Source organism: Schistocerca gregaria, chromosome 1 (genome assembly GCF_023897955.1).
Source record: "Schistocerca gregaria isolate iqSchGreg1 chromosome 1, iqSchGreg1.2, whole genome shotgun sequence".
NCBI classification, from domain to species: domain Eukaryota; kingdom Metazoa; phylum Arthropoda; class Insecta; order Orthoptera; family Acrididae; genus Schistocerca; species Schistocerca gregaria.
In genome coordinates, this window is record NC_064920.1 from 162,155,017 (window position 1) to 162,178,625 (window position 23,609).

At 39.2% G+C, this 23,609-nt stretch overlaps 1 protein-coding gene across 23 annotated transcripts in view; it reads right to left on the reverse strand.

Annotated features, from left to right (window-relative positions):
* LOC126335720 (uncharacterized) overlaps positions 1–21,895 on the reverse strand; it is a 201,009-nt gene extending 179,114 nt beyond the window's left edge. For 5 of the 23 annotated variants that reach the window (XM_049999313.1, XM_049999305.1, XM_049999254.1 and 2 more), the window contains exon 1: positions 21,360–21,634. In XM_049999313.1, the coding sequence (XP_049855270.1) occupies positions 21,360–21,497 (138 nt within the window). In that variant the 5' untranslated portion in view covers positions 21,498–21,634. Of the gene's footprint in view, positions 1–21,359 lie in introns of all 23 variants that reach the window. The other 18 variants (XM_049999268.1, XM_049999247.1, XM_049999213.1 and 15 more) reach the window with 8 other exon arrangements.
* Positions 21,896–23,609: the final 1,714 nt, after the last annotated feature.

A 23,609-nucleotide genomic window follows, 5' to 3' on the forward strand; every position in this document is an offset into this window, starting at 1 on the left:
ATCTCCTTCAATAACGTTTCGTCTGAATCCATAATCATCTGGTTCTCAAACTGGTAAAGTTGTTCTTTTTTCTCCCATAACACTCAAGAAAGAAATTTTAGTTCATGACAGCACAAATACTGGAGCATTAGAAAAGAAGGGCAAGTGAGACAGACCTCAGGATGAGACGTATCAACCTGTTGTGAGGACAAAAGCAGACTTTTTGTGCCTAGAGAATTACAAACTGTAGCTTTCCTGAAATAGTCACCTTGAAAAAGTGGAAATATGTCATTTCTCATATGTACATCTAGTAACTAATATTCCTGATGTGTCTGCATATTTCATTATCACCCAGAAAACACAGCAGCACAAATGGTTGACAAACTTTCACAGCCATTGTATGTATTGTATTGTATGTTAACCAGGGGCCTAGATACGACAGAGAGGCTCCGTCCCCGCCACAGTGGTCCACAAACACACGACGACTACCGCAGTCCACTTCACCCCTCCACCGCCCCACAACGAACCCAGGGCTATTGTGCGGTTCGGCCCCCGGTGGACCCCCCCCCCCCCCCGAGGGCCCGTCTCACACCAGACAAGTCTAACCCCTATGTTTGCGTGGTAGAGTAATGGTGGTGTACGTGTATGTGGAGAACTTGTTTGCACAGCAATCGCCAACATAGTGTAGCTGAAGGACCAGGCGCTCCTTTCCACCCGGAAAGCTGTGTGTTAGACCACATGGCCAACCGGGTGGGCAGTTCATAGCCATAGTGCCGATCAAATAAATTTCATTAATTTGCTTACCTCCATGTGGTAGACAGTTCATGATTTTTTTAAATAATTTCCTTGCTTGTTGCAGAGTCAACTGCTCTTATTTTCTCTATTAAAGTATTATATGCTGCTACTTTCTCACCTCGATTATTGTACTTTACATTCATGCCATATGCCGGATTTGAAGTAATTCCTGGACTATATACAATTTATCTGCACAGATGTGATATGTGCCCATATATTTTAGCTTTGCTGCCCAAATTGTGACTCCACCTTACGACTTTGCCCAGATCTCAAGTCTGCACAGGTATCTAGTCCACAATCTATGTATTATATAATTTCCATAAAGCTTCTACGGCTATCAATGATGTAACTAAAGACACAGTTAATACCAATGGAAGTTATCTTTTGAAAAAGAAAGGAAAATTGGAATTAGTCTGCCACTGACAGGGATATCAGAGACAGAACACAAGATTGCAATGCTACTGGATTGAGGAAGGGGTCAGCCATTGTGCTTCTCAAAAGGACCATTCGAGCATTTACCTGAAGTTATTGAAGAAAACCATGCAAGCGGTTGCCAAAAAGGCACTCATATCCCACCCCTCCTAACTCCAAGTCTAGCATCTTAACCACCGAGCCACATATTAGGTCACTTTCTGAAGGAAAGGGTGGAAGATTAGAATTCAACATACTTCTGACAATGCCGACATTCATCTTATGGCATTATCTTCTGGAGCAGTTTTCGTACATTAAATGATGTTTTTGTTCCCCATAAGTGAGCTGTAAGAATAGCGTGTACAGCAGATAACCAAACACCATGCAGAAACCTTTTTTAAGGATCTTCATTCACTTCCCAATATGCTTACTCCTTAATGGTTTTTTTGCTGATAAAAGAAATAAGTACAGCTGAACTGTGCTACCCAGTCACAACACAAGATAATAAAAATAATGTTCATGTTGACCTTGTATCCTTATTTGGAGCGATCAGGATGGTGTTACATACTTAGGTTGTAGGATAAACAATAAGATCCCATCCAAAACAAAGCAAGAATCTAACAATCCCTACCAATTCAACATAAAATTCAGTGATCATCCATCATTCTGATGAAACTCAGGCAGCTACTCCTGCACCTCACTCCTGGAACCGTTCCCTGAAGTAATCGAACAAAATCAGACCAGCAGATAATAACATAAATAGAGATGAGCTATCCTTTAAGCAAAATGTGGAATCCCGTTTTATCCAACACGGCCTCACCTACATATACATTTGACACATATATTGAACACATAACACATCTTCTTCTTCTTCTTCTCCTCCTCCTCCTCCTCCTCCTCCTCCCCTTCTCTGTGTTCACCTCTTCCTCCCTACACCTGTGCTCCTTATCCTCCTACCTCTAACTGTCTATGTCTTCCTCACAAATCTCTTTGTTTCTTCACCTCCTCTTCTCCCTCTCTTTGTCCATTTCCTCCACCTACCCCCCTTCCCTCCACCCCCCCTCTCTCTCTCTCTCTCTCTCTCTCTCTCTATCTCTCTCTCTCTCTCTCTCTCTCTCTCTCTCTATCTCTCTCTCTCTGACCATATCTTCCTCCTTGCCCTTTCTGACTGTATCCTCCTCCCCCTCTCTCTTTACATCTCCGCCTGCCCCTCTTGCTTTTCCACCTGCCTGTCACCCCTCTACACCTTCCACCAGCCTTATACATTTCCCCTTCCTCCTCTCACTCTGCCCATTTTCCCCTCCCCTCAATCTGTCCATCTCCTCCTCTATCCACCACAATCTGGACCAGCCATGCTAATTAGCATGTGTAGCCCCTGCAATACAGTTCAATAAAGCAAGCCACAGCACATGTAATGCAGAGCAGCCTACATGTCAGGGCCCATCCAGGCAGGTTCATTTGCCAGGTTGATACTGTTCCCAAACTACAAGCCTGTCGTGCAGGTCAGCCTCTACGCCATGGGCTGGAAAAAAACACATTTCTGCCCATATTAGAGCTAGGAGGTTAGAACCCCCACAGTGCAGATACTCATGAGGCCTGCTATTTCTGTGCCAAATTTAGTCAGTATCGACCCAGGAGTTTATGAGGAGATGCCAGACATACACTCTGCTTCATATGTATGTCAGATTAAAAAATAAACAAACAATTAAAAATTTTTTAAAAAAGAAAAACAAGTGTCTTTGTTCAGCAGAATGTGTTGACTTGCATGTTTCGTATATTCACAGTCCTGCCAGCTTTCACTAATGGAGCACTGCAGGTTCACTTTGTGTTACAGGTTAGCAGCAATGGTTTAGATGCACACACTGTTGCTTTTTTCTGTGACATATAAAAGAGGCATTGTTTATGATAGGAATCAGTTCCCACAAGATCTAGTGAACAGCGCTCTCATCTGAAGATGGTGACCTGTTAAACTGCTGAAATATTGTGTTGATATGACTATGACAGGGCTGGAAATCTGACAAGAATATCATCAGTTAAAATACTGAGAAAGCTTATGTGATTCTATAGCTGTTTCTAGGAGGACCACTCTCCAATATACACACCCGTTATGGCGAAAGCACGTTACTTTTATTAACTAACATGTTTCTTCCCTCAGTCTAACTGAAAACATACATGGAGAAGAAACGGACAATGTATGAAAACTAGCCTGATTTGATACCACAAATGACCTCCAAAATGTCAAGTCAGGAGGAGATAGCAAAAATGAGTGATGTATTACCCACCTCACATGTCGACATACGTAGTCCACAAGCTAAAATATGATGCAGGACAGAGGGTACCTCAGACCGTTGCTGATCATTCTCTTCCCTGTTCCACTCACAGAAAACAATTGTCGATATGCATATGTATGAGCCCGGATTTCTCTTATCTTGTCTTCATAGTCTTTAAGCAAGATGTGTGTTGGTGGCAGTAGGAGTGTTCTGCAGTCTGTCACAAATGCCAGTTCTTTAAACTTTTCAACAGTACTTTGCAAAAAGAATGTAATCTCCGCTTCAAGGATTTCCATTTGATCTCATGGAGTATTTTTGTAATGCTTGCTTGTTGATCAAACATATCAGTAACAGATCTAGCAGCATATCTCTGTAACTGCTTCAGTGTCTTCCTTTAATATAACCTGCTGGAGATCCTGAACACCTAAGCAGTATTCAAGAATGGGCAACACAGGTATTCTATATGCTATCACCTTTAAAGATAAGCCACACTTTCCTAAAGCTCTCCCAGCAAACATAAGGTGACAACTCACCTTCCTTACAACCGAACTCAGATGCCTGTTCCACTATATGTCACTTCGCAACATTATGCCTGGGTATTTAACTAACATGACTGTCAAGTAGCGCACCTCTACCACTGTATTTGAACATTGGATTGTTTCTCTTACTCATCACTATTAATTTACATTTCTCCACATTTCGAGCAAGCTAACATTCACCACAACAAATAGTAATTCTATCCATGTCATCTTGTGTCTTCTTACAATTACTCAACAATGACACTTTCCCATACACTACAGCATCTGCAACGAACAGTCACAGATTGCTGCTCATCCTACTCTTCAGATCATTTATGCATATAAAACAAGAGCAGTCCTACCAATTTTCCCTGGTTCATCCTGACGATACCTTTGTCTCTCATGAACACACACCATCTAGGTAAAGTACTACACGTTCCATTACTTACAGTGTCTTTGAGCCAGTCACACATCTGAATAATTATTCTGTATATTCGCACCTTTGTTAAGAACCTATAGTGCAGCACTGTGTCGAACACTTTCCTGAAATCTAGGATTATGGAATCTGCCTGTTGCCTTTCAACCATGGTTCTCAGGTACCATGCAAGAAAAGGGCAAGCCAAGGGTCACACAAGTGACACTCCCTAAATCCATGCTGATTTGCGGATACAAGCATTTCTCTCTCAAAGAAATTTATTATATGTGAACCCAGTGTATGCTCAAGAATTCTGCACTAAACTGACACTAATGCACTTCTTTCCGGGCAGAAAGTCATGCCGGTCCCTGGCACAAATCCGCCCGGCGGATTATTGTCAATGTCCGATGTGCCAGCCAGTCTGTGGACGGGATTTAACGCAGTTTTCCATCTGCCTCGGCGAATGCAGGCTGGTTCCGCTTATTTCACCTCAGTTACACTATGTCGGCGACTGCTGGGAAAACACTTTCTCCACATATGCGTACAACATAATTATCCTACCATTCAAACATTGGGGTTACACTTGTTTGGTGTGAGATGTTCCCGGGGATGTCCACTGGGGGCAGAACTGCACAATAACCCTCAGTTCGGTGTGGGGCAGTGGTGGGTTGAGTGGACTGCTGTAGCCTTCTGTGGGGTTGTGAACCACTGAGGGCTACAGTGGGAACGAAGCCTCTCCATTGTTTCTAAGTCCCCAGTTCCATACAATACAATACAAACTGACATTATGGATGTTGATTTGTAACTTCTGTGCATCTGTTTTTTACCCTCATTCTACATGGGAGTCACCTGTTTCCCCTCTCCTGTCACTTGGTACTTGGCGAGAGATCCACAATAAATGTGAGCTACGTAATTACACAGTGTCAAAGAGTGCTCTCTAAAAAACCAATTCAGGATTCCATTTGGACCTGGCAACTTATTTGTTCTCAATTCAATCTTTTGAATGACAGGGATGCAGGTTTCTAATGTTCTCCATATGAGAGTTTGCTTGGGGGTCAAACAATAGTATGTCCATAAGATCATCCCATATGAATGATTTTTTTAAACTCGAAATTTAAAACTACAGAGTCTGAAAAAAAGCCTTCAGCTTGCTTAGTGCTTTTACATAGGATCACAGTGGTCTAGACATTTCATTAATGTATGAAGAAGCAAGTTGTTGTGCACTTTGCACATTGCTCTCTTTATAAACACACAAATTTCTGCTAACATTTGCCTGTTGACAACTTGGGGACTCTCCCTGAAAAGCATCATTCATTCCTCCCCCTTTCCACCTATTTCCCAGCACAGCACTCCCAAAACTGAACCTAGCAACTCACCCTCTTGTCTCTACCATATCTTTGTATACTTCTAAAGGCAGCACAGCAGCATCCTCTCCCAATTCCATCCTGCTACCCTACCTGCTCAAGCCTATTCTGCACCACCACACTCCACCCCAACCAAGATTGCTACTGACCACAGTGGCACCACAGTATCCTGAGAAGACAGTGGCATGTGTCTTGAGTTGTACGCATGTGAATGTGAGTGTATGTGTGTATATGAATGTGAATCTCTCTCTCTCTCTCTCTCTCTCTCTCTCTCTCTCTCTCTCTCTCTCTCTCTCTGTGTGTGTGTGTGTGTGTGTGTGTGTGTGTGTGTGTGTGTGTGTGTGTGTGTGTGTGTGTGATTTTCTCTCTCATGTGACAAAGGACTTGTCAAATGATGCTTATATTTTCGAAGTCTACTTTTAATTGTGCAGCTGCCAATCAACACCTCCTGTGGTAACCTGTCTTTTCAATAGATTTTCTTTGTCTCATTAAATATTCAGTCTCAGTGTGAGTATAATTTTAGCACGACACCTTTCATGGAGGACGGTAAATCTTGATATTCGAGTTGTCTTTACTTTGCACGCAATTTAATTTCGCTCTGAGGTTTCTGGTTGCCAAGCATTCATCAAAAAATCCCAGATAATTGCTTAGCATTACAAAAAAATAAATAAAAAATAAAAAGGAACCAAGTGTACTCCATGTCCACTCTCTACTCTGCTACCTGAGTAACCGATTCTTTGGTGTAGTGCATCCTCACCTATCCAAGGGAATCCTGCAACCCTTCATCTTGTTATGTAGGTTCTATATCTGGAGCTAGGAACATTGCAACATCAATTGAGCCACTTGTTGAACCTACAGATCTCAATCAACTCTAGGTACAATACTGTATATTGTACGCTCTGCAACCTGCGAGTAGGGGTGACAGTCTTTACCATTTCCACTAGATGCCTGCTGGAACTGGGGATAGTCTCAGAACCCAAGTGACAGGAGTCAATGGTGCCAACATGACCCACAACTTGCAAATGACTGCACCCTGCACCCACAGTAGCCGCAGGTAAGACCTGTTCCACATCTCAGATGAACATACCAAGTGCACATTAGAGTTTTTTCTAGTCTTGAGTCACATTTCCCCAAGCAGCTCCATAAAGCACCTCACACTGGAGCTGTCAATTACTGATAACCACTCCCCCTTGTGCCTGCTTGGACTCTGCTGAAGGAGAAGCCATTTGACCACTCTTAGGGTGAATGGCAAATTCAGATGGCCATCCCCCACACAGTGACCCTCTAACTCGAATGACACGAACAGGTTACAATCTTCCATCTCAGGTATGCTGGACGGAGCATCAGCAGCAAAGCTCATGGGAGAAACAAGTGACATTTAAGGTACCCCATGCAATGTGCCAGTTTCTCCATTGCAGCTACAGCTCGAAGCAGCAGTTTTGCAGGTGGCAGACTGTAGCCAATAGCATTTTCAGTTATTCACAAACTGTGGCTAGCTAAATCCTCCTGTGTCTGCACACACCAACCACATCCTCTACCTGTACTATAATAAAATTAGAAATAAAGCATTAAGTAAAAGTGAGCTCTGTTGTCTTTTGGACATAGATTTGCACTACCTTCTCTGCAGGATACAAAAAGTCATAGAAGTTGAAGATCTTCGTAAATGTTAAGTGGTGAGAAAAGTATCACACGTAGAATTTTGTATTTTCTACAGGTGAACCAAATTAACACATTAACCCTAGCACCACTACATTCGGATCTGTCACATGGATGTTGGGGGGGAGGGAGGGGGGCAAGAATTGCCCTCACATTCTATTCACTTTTTAACATTTTGTTTGTTTGTTTTGTTTTCATTATTTAATGAATTAGTAATTTCTTTACTAGGTTGCAACACACTTTCCATAGTTATCAGGAATATTATAACACATACAAATACAATAAATAAAGTAATGAATATGAGACAAATTATTCCATTTTTATCATGAAACTAACACTTTCATATACATCAGGCTTGTATTAAGAAATCATAAAAGAATGTACAATAGCAAACCACAAATAAGACAACAGAAAATCAAAGTCAGAAATTACAACTGAGTTTTTCCTTCCTACTCACTTTCACTTTCAATTCCACAACCTTTGCATATGATTGTTTTTGCAGAATGAATGGAACACACATACTTGGAACACCTGAAACAAACTATAGACACTTTTGTCATCTTGTCTTTTTCCTTTTTAGAGTTTTTACTCTTCAAACATATGTGACATCCTCCTCTTGAATAAAATTCAACAGATTGCACAGCTGCAGTAATGCTGTGCAGCATTTTCCGTAGAACACTTTTCATTGCAGAGATGATAGGCTTTTGTAAACACATGATATTCTTTGCTCTCTCTTCCACAGCTACCCCAAACAAGCTGTTGACCTAATTCTAGCAGATACAGCCTTCTATTATGCTGCTTTTTATTCCAGTTTGGGTTGTTTATCATGAAAATTGTTCCAGCATTCAAACAAGCAATATCTATCAAACTGAAAAAGAGAGATAACAGCCACCTTCTCGTCCCTCGTTTTACTGAATGATGTCGCATCATTTGATCAATGCTGCTTATGCCCCCTTTGGTTTCATTGAAGTAGAGATTAATGTTTGTCTGTTGACTCATCCGCCTTGTTATCATTGTGTTGTGTGGAAAGAAGTGGGAGATTCTTAGTAGGCTTCAGTTTTGAGGTGTATGAAACCAAGGTAACTGGTGCATTGCCTGTTTTCAGATATGTGAATATGAACTTAGAGGAATATAGCTCTCGACCCTGTGTCTTCTTTAGCTGTTCTGATATGTGCTTTCTGTTACTCTTCAATGTTCCCACCAAAGTTAACTTGTCATCATTGTAAAGCTCCTCGGATAGGTCTATGGATGTATAATAACTATCTGTTGTTATATTTCTTCCACTTCCTGCCAGCAGATTCACTAGGTGTCTAACAACTGCCTTTGCACTCCGTTCCTCGGCATGTCATTCATCCATCCCTGTGCACACCTCCATTTTTAGAACTTACCTGGTGTGAGAGTCTGATAACATCCTAATCAATATGCCATATCTCCCAGGCTTGTCTCTCATAAAGACCTTAATGGGACATCTTTCTTGAAATAGGGAGAGCATTTCATCAATTGTTACATCTGCACATGGTATGTAGTATTTCACAAACATTTCATCAATTTTGTCGAAAACTTCACAAAGGGTGCAAAACTTATCCTGCTTTCATCTTTCGGTTCTTGTTCCTTTATCATCAAATCTAATCTGGGACAGAAGTTCTCCACATTGAATACAACTCATTGTAGCTATGCAGATATTCATTCCCGGTACTTTCCCCCCTAAGTCCTCAAGAGACAGGCTAGTGTCATTATTTGTGCCCATGAGTATCAAAATACCAATGAAAGTGTACATTTCTTCTACGATTTAAGTTTTAAGTTCTCATTACGAGCTTTTTGGTTTGTTTAGTCCATGATAATCTTCATTATTTCGGGAGTTATAAACTTTTTGAACCATTCTGACACACTAGAGGTCAAGCCTTGACAAAAATTCACTATATTTTGTACTGACCTGCGTACTTGCCTTGGAGGTGCAGAATATATTCCCTATCACTTTATGCTGTAACAATGATGCTGGAAGCAACTGCATACTGTTCATCTGGGGATGAGCTCCATGAACTTGACTCATTTTCAATTGTTGGGGGGGGAGGGGGGGTGAGGGGGTGTTTGGGTGAGGAGATCAGACAGTGAGGTCATCGGTCTAATTGGATTAGGGAAGGAAGTCGGCCACGCCCTTTCAAAGGAACCATCCTGCGCATTTGCCAGGAGTGATTTAGGGAAATCATGGAAAACCTAAATCTGGATGGCCGGATGCGGGATTGAACCATCATCCTCCTGAATGCGAGTCCAGTGTGCTAACCAATGCGTCACCTTGCTCAGTTTCAACTGCTCTTTGCTATCATACGTCACAACTGTATCATCTTCTTTTAGATTACTTTCATTACCTTCACTTGCTTCATTTATTATAGCTGACACCTCTTCAACTATGAGAAACCTCCGATACTGACAAGACATTTTATTAGAACTGCGAGTAATGCACAACTGCTCGAACAACAAAGGAGATTTATTTCAAAACAACATTGCCAACACAATACAGAGGTACCAACAGTCAGAAACTACATTTCTTTCTGCCATATTGAGAAATATTTTGAAGAGAAAAGTAGTCTCACCGATGTCTAAGGGGGAAAAAAACTGCACACACTTAAATTAAAGATAATAGGCAGATTTAAATAACTCACAAAAATTATAAAGCCATGACAGCACATACTCTGATTTTCTACAACTACCTAAAATCTTGATTCTTCACTCCAACAAATGGATACAGTACACAAATAAAACAAATGCTGTGGGCAAAGAAGTCTGAGAAGTGACAGGAAAGCTACAAAACCTCTAAAAGGAAATGCAAAGTCTCAATCTAGATACAGTGGGGGTCCATGAAATTACAATGGAAATATAAAGAATTCTTGTCAAATGACTACAGAGTAACATCAACAGCAGCACAAAACAGTCTAACAGCAACAGGATTCATTATGAACAATATTATGAAAAGGATAGTTGCTAGTCACCACATAGCGGAGATGCTAAGTCGCTGATAGACCCAACAAAAAGACTGTCACAAAATAAGCTTTCGGCAGAAATAGGAAATAGGAAAAACAAACAAACACACACACATATATGACCACAGTTTCTGGCAGCTGAAGCCATAATATTGTTACATTCCATACTGGAGTTTCCACTGTCTGATTTGTTATGAATAGGAAGATAGGGCAAAGACAATAACTATGAACTGTTTAACGAGAGAATATCAGAATCAAAATTCAATCAATGCAAATAACTATAGTTAAGGAATATATGCCAATGTCCCAAGTAGAGGACGGTGAGACAGAGACAGTATATGAAGGAGTTAAATGGGTAACTCATTACGTACATAGACATGAAAATCGGTTACATATGGGGAGGATTGTTACACTATAATAAGGGAAGAAATAGAAGGCACAGATATCTAAGAATGTAGGTTTGGCTAGGGTACACAAACAAGAAATGAGAGAGACTTCTTGATATCTTCAATAAATTTCAGCTGTTGTTGTTGTTGTTGTTGTCTTCAGTCCTGAGATTGGTTTGATGCAGCTCTCCATGCTACTCTATCCTGTGCAAGCTTCATCATCTCGAAGTACCTACTGCAACCCACATCCTTCTGAATCTGCTTAGTGTAGTCATCTCTTGGTCTCCCTCTACGATTTTTACCCTCCACGCTGCCCTCCAATACGAAATTGGTGATCCCTTGATGCCTCAGAACATGTCCTACCAACCAATCCCTTCTTCTGGTCAAGTTGTACCACAAACTTCTCTTCTCCCCAATCCGATTCAATACTTCCTCATTAGTTATGTGATCTACCCATCTAATCTTCAGCATTCTTCTGTAGCACCACATTTCGGAAGCTTCTATTCTCTTCTTGTCCAAACTATTTATCATCCATGATTCACCTCCATACATGGCTACACTCCATACAAATACTTTCAGAAATGACTTCCTGACACTTAAATCTATACTCCATGTTAACAAATTTCTCTTCTTCAGAAACGCTTTCCTTGCCATTGCCAGTCTACCTTTTCTATCCTCTCTACTTCCACCATCATCAGTTATTTTGCTCCCCAAATAGCAAAACTCCTTTACTACTTTAAGTGTCTCATTTCCTAATCTAATTCCCTCAGCATCACCCGACTTAATTCGACTACATTCCATTATCCTCGTTTTGGTTTTGTTGATGTTCATCTTATACCCTCCTTTCAAGACACTGTCCATTCCGTTCAACTGCTCTTCCAAGTACTTTGCTGTCTCTGACAGAATTACAATGTCATCGGCGAACCTCAAAGTTTTTATTTCTTCTCCATGGATTTTAATACCTACTCCAATTTTTTCTTTTGTTTTCTTCACTGCTTGCTCAATATACAGACTGAATAACATTGGGGAGAGACTACAACCCTGTCTCATTCCCTTCCCAACCACTGCTTTCCTTTCATGCCCCTCTACTCTTATAACTGCCATCTGGTTTCTGTACAAATTGTAAATAGCCTTTCGCTCCCTGTATTTTACCCCTGCCACCTTTAGAATTTGAAAGAGAGTATTCCAGTCAACATTGTCAAAAGCTTTCTCTAAGTTTACAAATGCTAGAAATATAGGTTTGCCCTTCCTTAATCTAGCTTCTAAGATAAGTCGTAGGGTCAGTATAGCCTCACGTGTTCCAACATTTCTACGGAATCCAAACTGATCTTCCCCGAGGTTGGCTTCTACTAGTTTTTTCCATTCGTCTGTAAAGAATTCGCGTTAGTATTTTGCAGCTGTGACTTACTAAACTGATAGTACGACAATTTTCACATCTGTCAACACCTGCTTTCTTTGGGATTGGAATTATTATATTCTTCTTGAAGTCTGAGGGTATTTCGCCTGTCTCATACATCTTGCTCACCAGATGGTAGAGTTTTGTCAGGACTGGCTCTCCCAAGGCCATCAGTAGTTCCAATGGAATGTTGTCTATTCCAGGGGCCTTGTTTCAACTCAGGTTTTTCAGTGCTCTGTCAAACTCTTCACGCAGTATCTTATCTCCCATTTCATCTTCATCTACATCCTCTTCCATTTCCATAATATTGTCCTCAAGTACATTGCCCTTGTACAGACCATCTACGTACTCATTCCACCTTTCTGCTTTCCCTTCTTTGCTTAGAACTGGGTTTCCATCTGAGCTCTCAATGTTCATACAAGTGATTCTCTTATCTCCAAAGGTCTCTTTAATTTTCCTGTAGGCAGTATCTATCTTACACCTAGTGAGATAAATCTCTACATCCTTACATTTGTCTTCTAGCCACCCCTGCTTAGTCATTTTGCACTTCCTGTCGATCTCATTTTTGAGACGTTTGTATTCCTTTTTGCCTGCTTCATTTACTGCATTTTTATATTTTCTCCTTTCATCAATTAAATTCAATATTTCTTCTGTTACCCAAGGATTTCTACTAGCCCTCGTCTTTTTACCTACTTGATCCTCTGCTGCCTTCACTACTTCATCCCTCAAAGCTACCCATTCTTCTTCTACTGTATTTCTTTCCCCCATTCCTGTTAATTGCTCCCTTATGCTCTCCCTCAAACTCTGTACAACCTCTGGTTCTTTTAGTTTATCCAGGTTCCATTTCCTTAAATTCCCACCTTTTTGCAGTTTCTTCAGTTTTAATCTACAGGTCATAACCAATAGATTGTGGTCAGAGTCCACATCTGGCCCTGGAAATGTCTTACAATTTAAAACCTGGTTCCTAAATCTCTGTCGTACCATTATATAATCTATCTGAAACCTGTCAGTATCTCCAGGCTTCTTCCATGTATACAGCCTGCTTTTATGGTTCTTGAACCAAGTGTTAGCTATGATTATGTTGTGCTCTGTGCAAAATTCTACCAGGCGGCTTCCTCTTTCATTTCTTTGCCCCAGTCCATATTCACCTACTACGTTTCCTTCTCTCCCTTTTCCTACTGCCGAATTCCAGTCACCGATGACTATTAAATTTTCATCACCCTTCACTATCTGAGTAATTTCTTTTATTTGATCATACACTTCTTCAATTTCTTCATCATCTGCAGAGCTAGTTGGGATATAAACTTGTACTACTGTAGTAGGTGTGGGCTTCATATCTATCTTGGCCACAATAATGCGTTCACTATGCTGTTTGTAGTAGCTTACCAGCATTCCTATTCATTATTAAACCTACTCCTGCATTACCCCTATTTGATTTTGTGTTTATAACCCTGTAGTCACCTGACCAGAAGTCTTGTTCATCCTGCCACCGAACTTCACAAATTCCCACTATATCTAACTTTAACCTATCCATTTCCCTTTTTAAATTTTCTAACCTACCTGCCCGATTAAGGGATCTGATATTCCACGCTCCGATCCGTAGAACGCCAGTTTTCTTTCTCCTGATAATGACATCCTCTTGAGTAGTCCCCGCCCGGAGATCCGAATGGGGGACTATTTTACCTCCAGAATATTTTACCCAAGAGGACGCCATCATCACCTAATCATACAGTAAAGCTGCATGCCCTCGGGAAAAATTACGGCTTAGTTTCCCCTTGCTTTCAGCCGTTCGCAGTACCAGCACAGCAAGGCTGTTGCCCCTGCAACTACTGAAAAGGCTGCTGCCCCTGCAACTACTGAAAAGGCTGCTGCCCCTCTTCAGGAACCACACGTTTGTCTGGCCTCTCAACAGATACCCCTCTGTTGTGGTTGCACCTATGGTACGGCTATCTGTATCGGTGAGGCATGCAAGCCTCCCCACCAACTAATAACAGCAAACACACTTTTCAAAAGTTACAAGGACAGGAAGTATATTTTAGAAGTCCTGGAAAAACAGGTCAATAACTGCTGGATTACATCATGGTGAGACAAATATTCTGATATCAGATATTGGATTCTATGGTGTAGCCAAGTGCAGATATAAGACTCAGGTCACAATTTAATAGTGTTGAAGAGTTGGTTGAAGTTTAACAAAACTGTTGGGAAGAATCAATGTGTAAAGCAGCAGGATATTGAATTACTATGGAATGATGCAGTGCATTTGAAGTTCTTTCAGATTACCATAAACAGCTCCATTGATGAGAAATGAACATCTCTAAAAAGGGTAGTCACAGAAGTTGGATAAACAAATGTAAGTACAAGGCAACTGTGGAGAAACCGAAGGTAAAAGAATTTTGTACTTCTGTTTGGGTGTAAATACTTTTAGGAGTAAATGGCCCTCTCATCCAAAAGCAGAATGTTGAGTCAGTGATATGCACAGACACAAAACAATGAGTGTTTCCTTTATTCCTAAATTATTCAGCTAAAAGAACCTACAGCTACATGACAACTCTGCAATTCACACTTAAGTGCCTAGAACAGAGATCATCAAACCCCTTTCACTATTTCTCTATCATTTTACTCTCAAACAGTGTGCACGAAAAATGAGTACTTGAACTATTCCGTGTGAGCTCTGATTTCTCTTATTTCATTATGATGATCACTTCTCCCTATGTAGGTGGGCTTCAACAAAATATTTTTGTATCCAGAGGAAAAAGTGGTGACTGAAATTTTGTGGAAAGATATCGCTGCAGTGTAAAACACCCTTGTTTTAATGATTGCCACTCCGACTCGAGTATCATATCTGCGACACTCTCTTGTGTATTTCATGATAATAGAAAACAAGCTGCTCTTCTTTGAACTTTTTCGATGTCCTCTGTCAATCCTATCTGGTAAGCATCCCATACCGCTTACAGTACTTTTCCAGAGGACGGACAAGTATAATTTAGGCAGTCTTCGTAGTGAGATTGTTGCAATAAAATACTTCAATTTATTGTTACAAGATGGAAACACAAAAATGTTCAGGAAAAGAAAGGACTGCACCAACTGTAATCATTTAAGAATGAAATTAATACGAATTGCAAAGAACCAAAAGTGTAATGCTGAAACTAAATCGAAATGGAAATGGTCATCAGAAAAACAGTTTCTGCATATCAAACTCCTAATTATCCTTCAGTGAAATTGAAAACAAATACATCAAAGAAAAAAGAGAAGAATGGATAGCAGGGAAGATTACAATGAGTGCCTCCAAAAGATACAGCAACTCTCTACTGATGCTACAGAAGATGAAATAGATGTTAATTTGAAATACAAAGGGGCTCCAGCATTAGAGTCAGATTTTAACAGGTCTTTGGAAAACCTGCAATCAAACAAGGCAGAAGGGCTTGATAACACAGTAATGTATAACATTTCTTCAAAATTTCTAAAACCATTGTACAGCTGCGTCATAACAAAAAGATTAAGTCTATCCTACAAAAGACGTGGAGAGACAATATCGGAAATGAGAGCATAAAGTGGAAGTGGCCATGGAGGAAAAGCTTACAGCAAGACTGAAATGGTCTGTTCATGTGAAACAGTTGCAGCCTAACAGAATTCCCCCACAGTGCTTGAAAAGCAACATTTCGAGACAAAGTCAGTTGGGAGTCCAATGAAGAGGTGGGTGGAACAAATAAAGAAGACCTTGAAAGAAAAGGAGAGGTATGAGATACCATGGTGAAAGATGAAATCCACCAACACAGAAACACAAGGATGAAAACTGCTTGAACATATTAATTACCCAGTTTGCTCGAAGGTCTGCTGATGATGATCATTGGAGGAAGCAGCATCCACACAATTATTCAATTTAGTACGTATAATCTGTGAGATGGAGACATGCCATGAGACTTTTAGAAGAATATCAACCACACAATATAGATAGCAAAGGCAGGTAAATGCAAGAACTACCATAAAATCAATTTACCAGTTCATACATCCAGGTTGCTGCAAGAATAGTATACATAAGAGTGTGGGGAAAGCTAAGGAACTGTCACATGACTATCAGTTAGGCACTACGAGAGAAACAACAGATAATATACACTATGTTCAATAACCAGGAGGAAACAATAAGAATAGAAGACCAAGAGAAAAGTGCTCAGATTAAAAAGATGGTAATGCAGTCTTTAACCTCTACTGTTTTAATTGTATGCAGAAGAATCAGTTATAGAAATAAAAATAAAAGTTTGGCAGTGACATTGTGATTGGCAGTGACATTGTGATTTGGCAGTGGCATTGTGATACCAATGGTATCTGATGATTCTGCTATCCTGAGTTTGTGTAATACTAATACTATGTATTTTTGTAACTTATCTTTGACCTGCCCAACATCAACTGTACAATTTGTACTGTATGATAAAACTGAACCAATAAAAGATCAAATCAAATCAAGAATTACAGATCCTGTTGAGCAGAATGAACAGTTTAATGACCATACAATATAGATGGAGAGTAAACAAAGAACGACAACAGTAATGATGACTATTAGAAATTACATTACTAATAAGTTTAACATCAAAATTGGAGACCACATATTACACAAAGCAGCGGAGTTCTGTTACATTATAAGCAAAACAATGCATGAGAGGTGAAGCAAAGAGGATTTTTTTAAAAAAAAGCTGCACTAATAGAGATGACATTCATCACTAAAATAAGTCTAATAGTATCAACATAGGTCTTTATCTCAGTAAATAATTTATTAAACTGTAGATGTTGGAGCCCAGTATTTTATGAAAGTGGATAATGAACAATGGGAAAGTTGCTAAAGGAAACTCAGAATCTGAGACATAACATTACATAAGTGTGCTGAAAATTTAGTTGCCTAAGAAGATAAAAAATTATGACAATGATATTGGTTTGAGGGCACACAAGGGCAGGGTTATCAGTGTCCTTGCAGAATATTAACTAAATACATAGAGGGAATAAAGTCTTTCTTTGTAAGCAATTTTCTTGGAACAATGGCAAATTTTGGTGCCTTCAAAGACTGTCTGGCAATGACAACATGGACATTGGTTGTTTATCAGTAATTTAAAACTGATGGTCAAATCACACATGAGAATGTGTGTGTGTATGAGCACACATTCATGCCCTTATCACATGCTTAAGTGAAAGTATAACACAATGGTGAGACACATACTGCATAAAATGAGAATTATGTGAAGAAAGTAGAAAGTTATTCGCTGATACACATGGCTTGCTGAACACTAATAAAAACAGGGAAAGAGTCAGCTACTGTGACAACAAGTAAATGTTAGTTAACAGCTATACAGGATAAATAGACGCAAAAAGTGCTTAAACAAACACCTGAGTCTAATTTAAAAATATATGTTAAAAGAAGAATAGACATTACATTACATCACACACACACACACACACACACACACACACACACACACAGTTACTACCTCATATTTAAAAATTCACCTATTGAGTAGAAGGAGATATTCTTTTAATTTGTTATTAAATGATGGTTGGCTAGCTTTCAGACTTTTAATGCTATTTGGCAAATGACCAAAGATTTTTGTGACAGCATAATTCACCCCTTTCTGTGCCGAACAGTGAAGACCATCCTTTCTTCTAGCGTTGTAGCTATGAACATTGCTATTATTTTTGAAATGGGATGGGTTATTAATAACAAATTTTATATCTATTGTGAAGGTACTGTGAATATTCCGGGTTCCTTAAAAAAATGTCCGCAAAGTGATCTTGGGTGGGTTCCAGCTATTATTCTGATTACACGTTTTTGTACAATGAAACTTTTTCTCTCAATGATGAATTACCCCAAAAAAAAGCCGCCATATGAAAGCAGTGAATGAAAATAAGCATAGTAGGCTAATTTAGTGATATGTTTATCACCAAAATTTGCATACCCTAATAGCATAAATAGCTGAACTAACCATTTCAACAGATCATCAATATGTTTCTTTCCATTCAATTTCACATCAATGCACAAACCCAGAAATTTTGAATATTCTGCCTTGACAACAGATTCTCATTTGCAGAAAACCACTTAATAATTTTCTGGAAGGCATTCAATTAAAACTTGAATATTATGACTTAGATAATCATGGTTGGCTTGATGACCCAATAATCTGGAAAGGAATCCAGACAACACACTATATCTTGAAGCCTTTTCCATGCTCAACTGATTATTATACACAAGATAGAGGAAAAATTATCAAGAGAAATTCCTACGCTTCTGTCAGAACAAAATAATGGCAATCAAGTAAAACGCGACCTGCTGACACTTGTATGATGCCACAAATAACACACTCAGGCAGGTCCTCCCACTAGTGGTTCCCGTGTGTTAGAGAGCAGAGCCTAATTACGTCACGGCAATGCCATTTTTTTCCCCCATTTGTATAACAGAAACAACGTTCACAATGGCAAAATTGTTGGCTTTACCAACCTTCATTTGTTATTTTGTACCTCCAGCGAAATATTCTCCCACTGACACAGAACTCTTCCCCTCAACAAAGGGATAATAGCATTCAGTGGAACAGTATGGCACACTACATTACTTTTTTTGCATGCATCTCATGCTTCTGAGCCAGCTTGTTTATTTCCGAGAATTCCGAAATGGTCTAGCACCCAGCAGATGGATACTGCCTTCCTTCTTCCGTGTGACACACAACGTTCACCACAGCAGAACTGGTGGTTTCACTGACCTTAACTTGTTATTTTGTGCCTCCAGCTCCACATTCTCTTAATATGTAATTTATCCTCAACAAAAAGATAACAGCATTCAATGGAACAGTTTAGGGTAGTACATTACTTTCCTCATATGCATAACTTGCTTGTTTATTTCCAAGGATTCCTATATGGTCTGTCACCCAGCAGATGGATAATTCCCTCCTGTGATGTTGCAGTATGTGGAGCATGTTTTGTACATTCTGAACCACTTATGTGTGCTGTGTAGATCTGCTGATTGATCTGTATGGAATCAGGATTGTTTACAGTTATGTGTCAAAAACTTAATATTTTTCTGGAAGTCTAATCCTACAGACATAATCAGAAGGAACTACAGAGTAGTTGACAGTATGCTCACGCTTACATCTGCCAGTATAAATGACTGTTAAAAGTTGGGTGTTCACCTGAAAACTTGTAAAATGCTGGTTTACATAATAAAAACTGTACTTCGTTGAATTTAAAGCAGCTATGACTTCAAGACTAACCAAGGAGTACTGAGCACAGTAGTATACTGCAGACAGAGGCTATAAGAGCAGTCAGGATGACAGGACACGAGTTTAGAGCACCAGAGATTAACTTTCATGGCGCCAGAGAGAGATGAAGAGGTCAAAAACTCTAGGAGATGGAGATTATACTAACAAATAATCCAGTATATTTGGTGTATGTGCTACTCTGAAACGAAGAAGTTAACACAAGAAAGGAGGTCATGGTAGGCGATACTGAACCATTCTGAAGACTGAAGAAACTGTAAGAGGCAAAATGTATTAAATACGTAACAGTGAATTTTGGCAAAGAAACGTTCTGTCTGAAATTAGTACTTCCTCAAAAAATCAGAAAGTAGGCTTTGCATACTCTCATAATCATATGCATTAAATTTGGAGCCACACAGGTTAAAATAGTACATGACCTTAAATTAAGTTACTTGTCAGTCTGTTGCCAGAATAAGAGTGAAAACAGACAAAAAGCCACAAACACACAAACTCTTTTGGCAGAAAACTGTGCATGAAAAATTTATTTACCATAAGGACGTACCAGATTCAATTAAATAACAAGTTTATCCAGAGAGCCTAACCAGATGGTTGATGGACTAAGTACAATACTGGACTCCAAGAAAAGACTGAAGCTATGACCTAATGGATGTCCACCCCCAGTAGCTGAATGGTCAGTGTGACGGATTGACAGTCCTCTGGGCCTGGGTTCGATTCCCGGCTACGTCGGGGAATTTTCTCTGCCCAGGGACTGGGTGTTGTGATGTCCTCATCATCAGCCCCATCAACAGCAGGTCGCCGAAGCCGTGTCAAATTGAAAGACCGGCACCCGGCGAATGGTCTGCCCAACGGGGGGCCTAGCCATACGATTAAATAAAATAAATAAAAACCTAATGGATGACGCACAGATGAGAAAAAAAATTCAGAAGCAACATGTTGCACATAGCTGAAAACTACAAAGCATAGAGAAGTCTGAAAGATGTCTTTACCCAGCAGTGGAATTCACAACTGTCATCAATGTATATGTAGTAGTGACGGTAATTGTTGTACGCCTAGTGAAGTAAGATTAATTTCAGCAGCAGAGGAATAATTATTCCCCACAAATAACCACTGGTAAATTTGGAATTCTTTCCAGACGAAAATTAACACAAGTAACTAACAGATCTACCAAGCTCTTCCTCCCATTACAAAAGCAAGATACACTCCTTACAGAGCAGAGATGGTTCTCTTTATGCGAGGCAAAATATGTAGGGATGGTCGAGAGGTACACCATTCCCATACACATTATCCCAGCATCATGAACTTGCAAACTGCTATGGAACAAAGTTAACAAGAAAAGGAAGCACTGCACTGGGAAGAAAAAACAGTGACCCTGACCTGCAAACCTATCAAGAGAAAATAATATCCATCATGTATTTGCTATAATTATGACTAATTTCGACAGAAACAGGCATTCTTCAGACCTAACCGTGAAGAAGATTGTAGCTGACACCATTACAACTAGTGCTAAAATAAAATTAACTGGTCCGTTCTTATCATGCTAATCAATACTGCACGTAATAACACCTGGATTTAATATTTTTTTTTATGTCGTAGCTTTTGACTACATATGCCGCAAAATTGTTTCTCTTTAGACTGCTGTGTGTCAATACAAAATGCAATTAAAGCGATGTTTGCAAAATACGTGGTAGTTAAAATCTTCCAAACAATACAGGTCTTGTAATAAAAGCAAACTGCACAAATGTTATTAATATTATGTGGATTTGTTTTCTTTGTGCTCGAATATGTTGTACAGATTTAAATTTACTGTCTGCTCCAAGAAGAGTATTTACTCGTATTTTATTTGTTGCAGTGCCTATATTCTGCGCTCTGTAGTCTTCCTACTAAAGTGAACATTGTGAAACAACGTACATCCAACCTTTGGGCAGTATTTCTCTCTCTTACCCGTTTACTCCATCTATCGAAAAATTTGGACCACGCCAATTCTCTGTCTGCGTCTTTCTTCCGGCGTCGTTTACTCCATTTACTGAAAAATTTGGACCACGACGATTCTCTGTTTAAGTCTTTCTGCCGGTGTGCCATTTGACTTGCAAAACCAAGTTATGTTACAACGTATAATGTATGCCAATAATAGAAAAATAACTGGGTATAGGATAAATTTACGTAAATAACAAATACATTTGCTACTATTCCCGCCTTCAAAATTTTAAAACATAAATATAAACAGATCGTTACCTTCGATAATTCGATTATCGAATGTTACTGTATCGATTGTTACCTATTTTGTATTTACTGTTTGAATCCCACTATAGATAACAGGATGTTTTTTAGTTCAATAAAAACGATTGTTTAACTATATTATTTGCAATGCAGCCTAGGTTTTTCTCTAGTGGTGGCATAGCTACAGTGCATTGCTTCTCAAGAATTCCAAAAAACCCTCCGGTTAGATTTGTCACAACGACAAAGTTCCCGTCACTGTCAGGATACGTCAGTGCGCTATTTACTTGTATGATTTCTGAAGACGCAGTCATTCCAAACTCACCAGACGAAAAAAGAATAGTGTGGAGAAACAGGCTAATAAATGGAAAGTTTTACACAATGTTTTCACATACATCGATAATATACAAATATTTTTTTCAATATTTTTGAACGAGTGATGAAACGTTTCATGAATTACAACGCAACATACACAAATACGAACATGAGATTCACCGTCCCAGCTGATAAATGACTCGCTGTAATTTCAAGGGATAGAAACATAGAGTAAGTATCTATGGAGTGAGCATAACGTTCTGCGCATGTTGTCAAAATTAAACCAGGATTGTCACGTGTTTTCGGGACTCCATTTTGCGTGTGTGCTTTCCGCAGAGTTTGCAGTTTATAATATCAAGAGTTTTTGTTGAGTTCTCACCGTCTGTTGATATGTAACAGTGATGGTGATTTTCTGTTATTGCTACGGATGCAAAGAAAAATATGTAAAAAGAGGGATAGTAACTTTTCATGGGTACTATCTTTAAAAATTTCGAGACGAATTATAATTAAGGCTTGATTCTGTAGACCTATTTTTCTACAAATTTATGACTATATAATAGATATTACGGCTCGTACAAAAGCTTACAAATAATCGGTTCATTTTGTAAATTTGCCAGTGGAACAGGAAAGGGAATGGTTAGTTGTTTCAGCAAATACTATCCTCCATGCATTTATCAGTGAGTTGTCGATTATTTATATAGATTTGAAAGACGGGAGACAAATAAATTCAATAGAGTGGGAGTCTGTAATTGTCTTCGGATAATATGTGTGTCAAAAACGTTTTTGTTTAGTACAAAGTTACAGTAGGAGGCCGTGTTAAGAGTATCTAGGACATGGAGAATGATTATGTGTGATTTATATATTAGTTTCCGAAGGATGAACAACGAGTAAAGATGTGGCTCCAGAAAATAAGGAGGAGTAATTTTGTTCCCACGATATATTCCAAAGTATGTACAAAACACTTCGAAGAGGAATGTTTAGAAAGAGAAAAATTTGGACGTGTGTGGCTGAAGGTAGATGCTACACCAATTATTTTTAATTTTCCAAAGCATCTACTTACAATTCCTGCATTCAGTTTAAGTACATTTTCTGCGCAAATCAAATAAAAAACACAATAGTGTAGCTAGTCAAAGTACACATTCATCTTTTTTGCTGTTTTTTTCCTTCAATTTATTTTCTTCACTAATGATTAAGAAGCGTAAAATATTAGTAAACATGTCCTCAAACTCTTTTTCAGTTGTGTCACTTTCCACTTCCTGTAATGGTGTTTTTTGCCATCAACTTATTTTCTTCACCATTTAATTAAGAAGCGTAAAATATTAGTAAACATGTCCTCAAACTCTATCATTTGTGTCACTTTCCACTTCCCGTAATGGTGTTATATGGGTTGACTGTTACATGAGCAACTGTATTTGTTTTACAGTACATTTATTATCCGATCGCCTTTTTTTCCCCTTCTTACTCAGTATACTATTTATTTAATAAACTGGGAGCAAGTACGTAAAATGCGTTAACTAAACACTTCACAGTGTCACCAGCAAGAAAAATTGTGCTTTAGGTCTCAAAAACGAGAAAATAAATACACAGAAACAGCAGAAAATGGACGAAATAGCCGGGATATAATCGCTAATGTGTGGCAAATTCCGTGTTTTTCGGACACTT